Source organism: Corvus hawaiiensis, chromosome 15, assembly GCF_020740725.1.
Source record: "Corvus hawaiiensis isolate bCorHaw1 chromosome 15, bCorHaw1.pri.cur, whole genome shotgun sequence".
Taxonomy (NCBI): Eukaryota; Metazoa; Chordata; class Aves; order Passeriformes; family Corvidae; genus Corvus; species Corvus hawaiiensis.
Window position 1 is genome coordinate 7741741 of NC_063227.1, and position 11624 is coordinate 7753364.

Genomic DNA, 11624 nt, shown 5'->3' on the forward strand with positions numbered 1-11624 from the left:
TTTGAATCCCTTCCTGCTGTCAGACCCCAAGTCAGTAGACTTGTGCTTCTGGAGCAGCAAGAGGAAGGAAGGAGTGGGGTGTACAGGACCGAGACAAAACCACCACTGCACAACTGACCTTACAGACTGAGCTGGAAGGTCAGAGGATGGCCAGCTATGAAGACAAGGGGTTGAGCTCTGAGTAAGTTTGGACGGAGTTCTCCACAAGCTCTGGAGGCATTACTGATCATGCCCTCACTCTGCAATCCAAACCCAACTGACTCGAGCAGATTTCTGGTGCGCAGATCTAGAAAGTAACAGGAAGTACAGCAAGATCTTTCTGGGATTATCAAGTTCCTTCTGCTTCCATTATACCCTGGACACACTTCACTCACTTTGGCTGTATGTGTAACTCTTGAGGAAGAGCTTCAGGAATCAAGTTAAAATATGAATTAGACTTCAAGAAGGTTTCAAACAGATACTGGATTTATTGGTCAGCTATGAGTAGGAAAATACATTGGTAAAGAAAAAGAAGACCCTGTATATAAATATAATACTAACTAGTTAAAATTTGACCAAGAAGAAAGTTCCACTGAAGAGAACAGTAAAAGCCCTTGTTTACCATCAGACCATATTCAGTTTCCCATTTATCTTATTGAAGAGCTGCCTATAGACAAATGCAACATTCTTTGAGCTTAGTGCAGATAATGTGCTGGTTTTTGTTACATGAATGGTAAACAAGAGTTAGTCCAGTGCATTACACATTATACAGAAGTACTGTGAATAAAGACTAAGGTATTCTATTTTAGACACTACTTAAACATACCAAGACACTTAAGTGTTACAAATTTATGCAACCAAAAGAAAAGAATAGCAGTTAACATACTAAAAAATACTGTGTCCGGCTGGATGAGAAAGGCTTTGCTACTGAAGCAGTTAACTGAACTTTTCAAAGTTTTACAGTGTAATTAGTTTTCTTTTTCCCCCTCCCCCACAATGGTGTTGCAATTATTTTGTCTTTCATACAGGTTTTGCATGGTTGAAAAAGCAAAGCATAAGCTATTTTCTAAGCCTGCTCTAAAAAAAAAAAACCAACCTTGAGAGATTGCTGAAGTTATATCAAAGATGCACACAATGTTCTTAAAATCAGTTCAGTCAAATGCTAGCCAAATTTACCTTTAATTTAAAGCTGCTAAAAGGACAAAATAATTACAACACACACCAATTTATATGCTCTTCCCCCCTACTTGTGTTATGTTAAAAGCAGTAACTTGTGGTATTAGTCTTGTACTCTAAACAATTGTTTTAGTTAAAGGTGTAGTTCAATTTACACTTTCAAACCCAGAATTCTTGGTAAATGTAAATAAAACTAGAAAAGATACGGCAGAGTGTACTTTAAGTGGAAAAAAGCCTGGTCTTAACTAAATAAATCCTTTTAACCCCAAGGATGTTCTGTGACTTTTTGCTATATGTGCTTTTACAACAAGAACACTGAAGGTACATTATGGCAACACCCAAAACCACCTCGAATAAAAATATTGCAAATAACCATTTCATGTTAAAAACTATGAAGCAAACATTTTGATTTTGTGAAGACATGGTTTATTGCCTTATTCTATGTTATAGCTGGAAATTGAGACTTTTGAGTTAGATTTGTTTGACACAAGAATGTATTTTCTTTGAAAGATTGTTTGACAAAGTTTATCTCAGCTCTGTTTTGGTGCCATCTGGTCTTTCCCTATTTTCAAAACATTTCTCCTTCCTTCCTTCAGCCCCTGAGTCACAGCTGCAGTCCAGTTAAAACCCAGTGAAGTCAAAGGAGTGCCTTCAATGGATTCAGAGGGTTTTCAATCAGGACTGGGTGGACTACTAAAAAAGCTGGAGGAAATGGTTATTCAAATGGACCCTTAGACCATAAGGTGACTAAGCAGGAACAGTTGTGTCTCCAAAAGCACAAGGGGCCATATTTTCACATGCTGTCATAAATTCAAATATTTTTTAAGACTAAGCAATAGAGGAGAACACATACTGGATAAAGCTCAAACCTTTAGAATCTAACAAGTGCACTCAAGCTCCAGCATCTATTAAAGTAAATTATCCCCCTCTAAAAAAATACAAAATGAGTGCGTGCTTCCCTTCCCCTTCTGTAAAGCTTTCTGGACTCCTTACACAATCCAGATATCAGAAAAGAAAAATAGTTTGCTTAGTCTGACAAGCTAAATTGGCTTATCATTACTGGAAATTGTCATGATGTACATTACCAAGACATCATTAAGGAAACATGAGTAAAACACCTTTTATTCACACTTTACAAAAAAACCCCAAAAAACAAACAGAAAAAAAATAACACTACGCATTAAATCTACTACAGCAATACTACCAGCATTTCAATGTACTGATTATAAACTGGACATGTTTGGTGTTTTTACAACTAAAACCAAAACAAGATAACCCCAAGAGATCAGGTCCCAGACAAGGATTCAAGATCAAAATTCCTCATATTGAAATTTTAAAATGTACATTTTACACATCCGAACTGTTTGTAATTTTTACTTTGAGCTTAAAACAGAACGGTTTGAGCACACTTGTGTGCTGACTACTTTTCAATAAAATTTTGAATCATTATTACCAATTCACTCTCTTATATATAAAAAATTCACAATATTTAGAAAGTTTTCTCTTAATGCTCAGTGTCCTTTTGCTTCCCTGCCCGCAGCTGAAACAAAAGCTGTTTAAGACCAAGCTCTAATCTCCATTATTAATTTTTTTTTTTTTTTTTTTTTTTTTACATTTGATTATTCAAGTTGTATTAGTTTAAGGAGATGATGAATTCTCCCTTTTAGGATACAAATAGACAAGTTAAACTTGTAAGCTGTTACATACTTGGCTTCATGACACAAATGGCACTGAGGGTACACTGTAACTTCGGTCTTGCTTGACACTTTAAAATAAAACTTGGTCACTTTAAAACATGATCTGAAGAATTGTCTTTGGGACCTGTATTGAAAATGCATTTATTTTACACTGCTTCATTAATAGAAAATGTAGGGCTAGGTTTTTATCTTCAAGGAATTATACTTTCAGAAACTGAGGAACACACAAACGAAAGAGAATCCACGTGATAGTAACTCTTAGTGGGAAAAACGGCACTGTGCAATGACACTGAAAGAAGCAGTGCATGGGCATTAGAAGCTAGAAACTGTGTACCCATAACCTGAACATGTTCCAAAGTGTGATATTCAATGCTTCACAAAGGAAAAAAGATGCCACAGCTTATACAAAAGTATCTTCATAAAATTTTCACAAGTGTTAACATTATTTAAAAAAATAAAAGAGGATGCACAGGATCTCTCTGCATGCACAGGCAGTGCTAGTTGAGAACAAATTTAAGCAGGCACAGTGGAGATAGGACAAATATTTAAAACAGAAATGAAGAAGCTGTACACAAGTAACCCTAGATTTTACTTCAAAAGTTAGAAATGAGAAAAATGTCTGAGTGTACACACATCAGCAATAACTTTCAATCCATACAGGTCTACTTATATTCACTGCTCAGCTTATCTGTTCTGTGAGAACTCTATGCCTCTTTCTTTTTTTTTTTTTATCAGAAATAGAATGTATTTAGTTATCTCTGTTAGATATTAAGATTTTATAGGTTTGGATTTTGAAAGCAATGTTCTCAATTGAACTTAAAAAGTAGTATAAAAGGGCTAACGAAACCCTAACAGTGCAAATCATTAGCAGAGAAAACCTGTGACAACCTCTTTTACACGCTGGCCTTTATAACACATGAAAACAGATAAAAATTTAGCCTTAGTTTACAATACAATCATTTTCCAAATCTGATTTTTCTTTTTTTTTTTAAAGTACAAAATCTCATAAATCAGGTTTTCTGTTGTTCATATACAATCAATAAAGGCTAAATTCAAATTCTATATTTTACAAACAAGTCTGAAAAAGGAGGGAGTGAAGTACAGAGAATGTTCTGTGGATGTTCCTACTGGCCTCAAAAAAGTAGTGCTACAGATAACTGTGCAAAGAGAATACACTGTATAACAATTCCCTATTTCAAGGCATGAAAATGTCACGTTGGAGAAAAGAAACAGGAAGGTTAATCGTAACGTATTAAAGAAAGGTGCAAATGCACCAATCGCTGTGGAACAGTATACAAAGTATATTGGGCTCAGAATTGTGTCTGTTGATAGCACCTGGCTTTTACTATGTCTTTAGCAAATAATTAGATTTAAGATTAAGATTATTAAGAAAAAAAATCCCTGTTGGCCATACCTCACTCCTCTATATTCAGATTTTACAATTGTACAAGTTAGATTGAGGTTGCCCTCTAAAATGTATTTGACTACCTCCTGCCAGGGAGATGGATTCCATTTACAGGAGGCAGGAAAGGCAGCAAAAGCTCCAGTTGTGCAAAAAGTGAGAAGTGGTCAGAAGGGATGAGTGGATGTGGACAACCACTTATATTGTTCTCTATTAACCAATGATGATCCAAAGGTCCAAGAATGCCAAGTATGTTTAGCTGAGGTTTAGAGTAGAAGATGTAATCAATAATACCCTAAAACAAGAGAGGAAAAAAGATTATTGTTAGTAATTTATTCTTGTCCCAAGTTATTCTTCCAAACAAGAGGTGAGCTCAGTGTTATGAGTAATGAAATATCCCATTCCTTCTCTAAAGCACATCATCAATTCAGGAGATTTCTTCTTCCTATATCCCATGGGATGCTCAGTATAGATTAGGAAAACAAAAGAAAAGGCCACCCTTTATTATTTCTCCTATGCTTCTGTGGGTTTCAATTTCCAACCTCCTACAGAGCTTCAAATCACATTTACCTGATTTTAAAGAAAAAAAAAAAAAAATCTTTTTTTTCCCTGGGCAACAAAAAACTGAGAATTTTCCAGAAGCACCATGGATTATTTCCTTGCAGTTGACACCTTAAGTGCCCCTGTCCTTTAGCTTGGAGTATTAAAACACAAACTCTTACTGTTTACAGGGAAGGTTAAGAGCACCCCAATTCTTGCAAAGCTAGTGTAAGTTACTAAAAAGAATAAGATGGTTTCTAGGAGACTGAAGTGTTGAGCATTCTAGTTTGCTATGTTTTAAGTATAAACTTGGTGAATTTAACTACACAGATTAACTTATATAACAACTTCATAGAGATTAACTTATATAACAACTTCATAGATCAAATCATATTAGTTACACTTGAATATGGAATTTTTTTCCAAAATATAAGCAAGTCCTTACCTTGAAGTCGAATGTGTAATTTGTATAAGGCATTAGACCATTCTCATAGGCACTCTTCAACTTGAAACCATGTGTAATTCTTCCATTTGTTGTCCCATTCTTTCCATTACAGCTGAAGTTAGTAAGACTTTCATTGTATCTCAGTTCCTTAAAATCTTTGTGGTTTGTTTCCACTCCACCAGTGCTCAAGTACTCAACAACACCTGTGAGGAGACACATTACAAACAAGAAGGTATTAACAAGCATTCAGCAAGTAAGTGTGTGTAGGTACTTGAAGTGAGGCATGTAACTTTAGGCTTTGTATAAGCAAAACCTTAACAATACACAGTACAATCAACAGTAGCTCTTATAAAATACTGCAGGGCAATGTATATGTATATCAAGAGCAAATGTCACCTAGAACAAAGAGACATGCTTTGATTAGAAAAAAAGAGAAGGTTAATAAGGAATAGATTGGGAAAGGGAAGATGAAAAAAAATCTGAAGTAAAATTCTGTCAATGCTAGTTATTGGCTGCCTCTTCTTGCTTTTATGCTCAGGTCCTGCCACTCAATGTTCTTCAGCTGAAGTGTTGCAAAAAAGCCAACTTCTGAAACACTGCTTCCAAAGAAGTTAACTTCCAAGAGGCTGCAAAGCCAAATTGATTAGATTTGTGTCATAAAACTATGATTGTGCCTCAACTTCAGAACAGCTGTGTTAAAGTTCTGGAAGGAAAAAGAAGCAGTTAGTTGTTCTGAAAACACAACCAGGCACATGAATTGGTGATTGCAATCACCACTACTGATACTGGCCTTCCTGGGATCAAAAAGAATCACATTCCCATTACTGCTGAGCAGTAACTGCTCCTTAAAACCCTAAGAGATGTTAAGAGCTGCCAAGATGAGGCCAGAAGGAAGGGGATCAGGAATGGAGATTATTATGTTGAACAACCAGCAGTAAGAAGGAAGGATGGCTCTTGAGTACAGCACTTCAGCTGGGACCTGAGAAAGCCAAGGTGGCAGGCACTGAATGTTTTCTTTTCTTGCACTTTATAAAGTTGTCACCAAGTCAAGAAACAAAGTTCCATGTTAGTAAAGAGCTTCTGAAGGGGATGTATTGAAATTTAGAAATTCTAAAACATCACAGAAAATTATTTGTATGGTAGCAAATTTAAAGGTAAAAAATTATCTTTTCGTGCTTAAAAGTTAAGAAAACCCAATTATCAGCAACAAATTCATGTTTTCAGTTATTTTTGGAAGATATTTTAAAATACAAGAACAAAGAGGAAAAAAAGTCACAGTAGAAATGCTTCTGAAAGATCAGACACAGCTATACTAGAACACAGGCAGTAAGGTCACTCACAAATACAACAGTTCTATCTTCTCTCCCTTCTCTCCCCTTGGTACCTCTAGAGCTTATATTATCAAACAATGCATTCTCTAAGTTGAAAAACTTAAATTGTTACACACTTGAAACAGTCTAAAGAATAAGAAATAGAACTCTTACCAGAGTCTGGTAGAGAATTGAGATCTGCACACAGTACAAGTGGAATGGTTCCAAGTTCTCCCGAAACACCAGGTTTGAGACTACGAGAAGCTTTATCAATAATGTTCTTTACCTCAGACAGGAACATCATAGTCTGAACCAGCTTCACATCAGAATAATCTGGGTCCCAATGCATATGTGCATTAGCTACAAGAACTAGCTGCTTTTCCATCCCAAGATGTGGCTTTCCAGCTAAAATTTAAAATCAGTTATTTATTTAAAATCAGTCAGCAACAGAAAACACTACTACAGAAATTTAAACAAAATGTTTGAGGGGACAAAAAAATAAAATACCAGTATGACTTCAAGAGGGTTAATACCATTTGAATGAAGAGGGTCGGATAACTCCTCTTACATTTAACAAGCGTTTTAGTTGATATAAAGCACTAGGAATTATATTTCACATTCAAGACCAGTAACAGACTATCTGTTACATGTAATGCTTTTGTATTCACTGAAAATTAACATAAGTAACAGATAATCCTAATTACAGGCAAATAGCGTTGTTCTAAAAAATTACAGCAGCTTTCCTCAGGCTGTGATAGCAAACAGGCTCTGTTCATATCTTATTAGGCAGCGAGCTCTGAATTCTAAGTTATCCACATTCTAAGTTACCTCTCTTGGTAGAAGTGTTTCTTGAAAGGCTTGTTTGCTACAATCTAAATTAATAAAATATCATTTGGATAAATATTAACATGGGTTGAGCAGGTTCCCACTGTGATACTTATAAAGCCAATTTACATTTCCTAAATTAAGAATGACAGGGCAGAACAAACAGGTTGTATAAGCATGACAGTAAAGAAAATAAGTTAAAATGATGCAGGTACATGATCCAGAAACACACAACTAACACCACCTGATTCTTTGATACTTGTACATAATTTTAAGAAAAAAAAAACAAAACCAAAACCAGACAACAAAATCACTCAAACTCCAGTATTTATATCTTTTCTTTCCTTAAAAAATGCAAGTGGGGGAAAAAAAAAAACCACTTCAGCATTTAAGCAATATGACTCTTCCCCAAAATCCTCTTTTGAAATAAAATTGTTTGAACATACAATCTGCAAAGCCAAATTCACCTGCAGAACCTAGTTTCTCTTGTTTACTATAACAAAAGTAATTGTTTTTCCATTTACAAAATACCATCTATTAAAAAATTAATGAAATGGGACTTACAGGACATTTCTATCAATTCCTTTCGCAGTTCTAATAGAACAGCAACTCCAATGTTATCTTTCGTCATAACTCTGTTCAGCATAGCCTCTGAACCTTCTGAGTTTGCCATTGCTAGTTGATTGAACTCAACAGTATGCTTTTGAACCAAAGTAAATCTGAAAGAAAAACATCATATACGCGTTTTTTCAGCAGCCAGATACAGTAGGAAATGTTATCGGTAATTCTTTTAATTAAAGCTCAAACACATTTATGATGTGAAAATCTCAGCCAGTCAAATAATTTCATAAAATCCTAAACTGAAACCAAGGGATATAGTTTTCCTAGTAATTTTCATGTAGTTTACAGTAGTATCTTAGTTACAATTAAAACATTTCGTTGAGAGAGAGTGGCATTCTAGAAAAGTCATGCGTGTTTCTAACTCTGCATCCGTTCCTAGTTCAAACATGCAGATTTAACAGAGAGGGACTAAATAATTTTCCAAGCCACTAGAGTATCAAACCTGGCACGTACATTTACTTGTGGATACACAGGAATGGAAGCAGGAAGGGACATTATTATCATCACAGCCAAAGTTGTACGAGTGCGATATGACACAACCAGTAAGTGCTGCAGCTCTTAAATGAATAGGGTTTTTTTTTACAGAAGTGTGCAGCGATATCTTGTTGTTTGCTTTACCAAAGACTAATGTATCAAAAAGTCAATGTCATCTGAGGCCTTATTTCAGCAATTTGAGGGATTAGAAATTCCTTTACTCAAAAAAAACAAAACCCCAAAACTAAAAGGCAAGAAAATCTGCTTCATTTTTCATTATTTCCTTCAATTTCTATTATTACCACCTAATGGTTGGGACACACACACTCAAGAAGGGAAGAATAATTTAGTGAACTCCCAACCAGAACTGCTCGAAGAGAATGAAATCTCATTCACCTTAAACAAAACTTCAAGGTTAATTTTTTCATTGCTAGTTCCACACAGAATGATCTCTCTTGTACAAACCACTCCTTCCAGGGGTAGGAATGCTCTGTATGAAACCCTGCCTGGCTACAAAAAAGCAGTTAAAGCCAAACTGTTTGAGCTATAGACCAACCTGAGAAATTAAGTAAAAGACAGCAAGAGACATCAGAAGGTTCAGCAAACCACATCACTTACTTTTCTGTTTTGAAAAATATTGCACAACCATCAACATGTTTTCTTTCCTGTTCTGACATTGTCCTAGCTCTAGATTTTGGACTGAAGAATCCATTATAGCCACGTTCTTTCAATTCTACCAGGAAAAAACTGTAGTACTGCTCCGTTTCAACCTCCTGTAAAGTTAAGGCAGCACAGCATGAACGTACTATTAGCAAAATATAGAAGACAGATATTATTTAGACTCTTCAGAAGTGTAAATCACTTTCAAATTAGATTTAAGAGGAAAAAAACCTAAGAATTAAGTGCATCAGAGAATGCAAATTCAGGAGCAATATCCCTATTTTAAGAAAATATAAATGAATTTCTGTAATCCCTGGAGTTATGATTATCTCAAGCCTCTTATTTGAAAATGTGTCAATTACAGCCCCACAAACACACACAGGCACAAAGGCACCCCCACTAACATTGCTTTGATCAGGAGCTGCTGGTTCCCATTCCAACTGCGGGGGCTGAGAGCCTTCTTTTGATGTCAAACAACAAATAATGTTCTAAACATCACTTCTTTTTTCTTTTGTTTGCAGAAGGTTTTGAAAACAGACCGTTTACTACAAATACACTTAATGTGAAGAAACCAGCACACGGGAATAGAAAAGGGAAAGAAATAATGGTGTATTTCTTACCTGCAGACTTATGATGTCAGCATTGCAGCTCAGTATTTCCTGCATAATGGCTTTTTTTCTGTATTCCCAGTTCAAGGCCCAGGATGGACAATAGCCATACAGCTGCCGGGTGGCATATTTGTCACACAGGACGTTGTAACACATGACAGAGAACAAGGCTGCAGAACAATAATTTTACTTACACACTGATAGATTAAAAAAAACCACTTATGTTCTTGACTTTTGTCTTCTGCAAATTTATCAATGCACGCTTCATTTGTTTCAACCAAAACACAGCATGTGTATCAGTGCTAAAAAAAATTGTTAGTTCTTCTAGGGAGACAAATTACATGTTTGGACTTACGGCAGCTGTCTTCTAGCATTTAATTAGGAAAAAAACCACCCCCCCTTATAGGGTTAACACAGTGAAGAGCAGACAAATGTGTTTTATGCTAAGTGGTGCTGTACTGTGAAAAGCCCAAAACAAAGTAAATGTATTTGAACACTTGTATTTGCCAGCTACACAAAGGTCTGCAAGTCTACAATCAGATTCTTTTAAATCTATCTTAATTACTGCCACCACAAACTGTAACAGATCCATAGGCAGGGTAAGGATCCTTTCACACAAAGAAAAAGTGTAGGCAAATTAACGCCCCAAATATTTCCACCTCAAAAAGGCATTCAGGTGTAGGACAAGAAATATCTCCTCTCTGTATTAATTTGAAACAGGAGTAGTAATGAGACCGTCTGGGGCAACTTGACAGGTAATCTAGCAGCATGGATTTGGAAGGCTGTTTTGGTGGGTTTCTGAGTTTGTTTTTTTTCAAAAAGCACTTTAAGAATTTTTAGTACAACAATAAGATACCTGGAAGCTCCTCTCAAATGCAGAAAAAAGAAACAAGACCATTGTTTGAAGATATAGAAAATGGAGGAAAAGAATTTTGGGCTGACTGGGGTCAAAGTCTAGCATGTTGAAAACAAATAGGTGACAGCAAAGTAGAAGCTGCATTAACATCATGATCTTTGAAGCAATCACCTTAATAACAGGAGAAAGTAATGTACATTCAGTCCTGAAAGAGAGGACACTGCAATAATTGAGAAATACACTAAGATTTTTTTGGTGTGCAGCTAAATAGAAAAGGCTGTATTTCAGACAATTTATGCAGGAAAAAAAATTAGTGAAGAATTAAACATGACCTGAATCCCAATAGCAACAAAAATGCTGAATCAAGGATGATACCCTGGTTACTTAAAACAATTCTACATTTTTTGGAAATCATGCTCAAATGCTTCCACTTTTCTTGTTCTCCAACAAATGCTAAATTAAGCCTGTTATAATTCCACTATTTAACTAATTGTGGACAACAGTTTCAATCCCTGTGAGAGGGATGTTAATTAAAAATAAATTACTTTAGAGTAAAAGACGGGTAAATCTGGAACAGGTGTTCCAGTTGGGATAGAATGACTTCAGCTGGCTGGTCAGCACTGCAGAGATGATTGGTTAATTTAAGCATTAACTTTTTTTCCAGTAAAGATCAACAGCTTTTATTAAAAAGAAAACAGAAGAAATGAGAAATCCTTGAAGTGTTACAGTACCTGTTGGTCTTGTACGGTCTGGTTCTTGCAACATAATCCAAGATCTTGGAGGTGGCTGTTCTGTCGAAACTATGGGAACATTTCAAAATAGAGATACAACAAGTGATAATCACATTTATTTTGCACAGCAGAAATAAATGTTTTAAGAATGATCACTTACTTCTTTTTGCAGTACCTGCCAAATTATCAAGCAAATAGTTCAGTAGCCTTCGTGTCCCATCTGGTTCCTGATACAGGTTCAGAATATCCTGTGTAAGTGGGTTTCCTACAAACCAATTCACAGGAATATTGAATAAAATA

General features: G+C 35.6%; 1 protein-coding gene across 3 annotated transcripts in view; it reads right to left on the bottom strand.

The window, feature by feature from the left end:
* Positions 1–443: 443 nt before the first annotated feature.
* Positions 444–11624, bottom strand: part of CNOT6 (CCR4-NOT transcription complex subunit 6) — a 33017-nt gene continuing 21836 nt past the window's right edge. For 2 of the 3 annotated variants that reach the window (XM_048319711.1, XM_048319712.1), the window contains 8 exons: positions 11485–11589; positions 11325–11393; positions 9750–9907; positions 9088–9242; positions 7939–8093; positions 6724–6954; positions 5240–5442; positions 444–4549 (listed from right to left, as the gene is read on the bottom strand). In XM_048319711.1, the coding sequence (XP_048175668.1) occupies positions 4337–4549; positions 5240–5442; positions 6724–6954; positions 7939–8093; positions 9088–9242; positions 9750–9907; positions 11325–11393; positions 11485–11589 (1289 nt within the window). In that variant the 3' untranslated portion in view covers positions 444–4336. The remainder of the gene's footprint in view (positions 4550–5239; positions 5443–6723; positions 6955–7938; positions 8094–9087; positions 9243–9749; positions 9908–11324; positions 11394–11484; positions 11590–11624) is intronic. The other variant, XM_048319713.1, reaches the window with a different exon arrangement.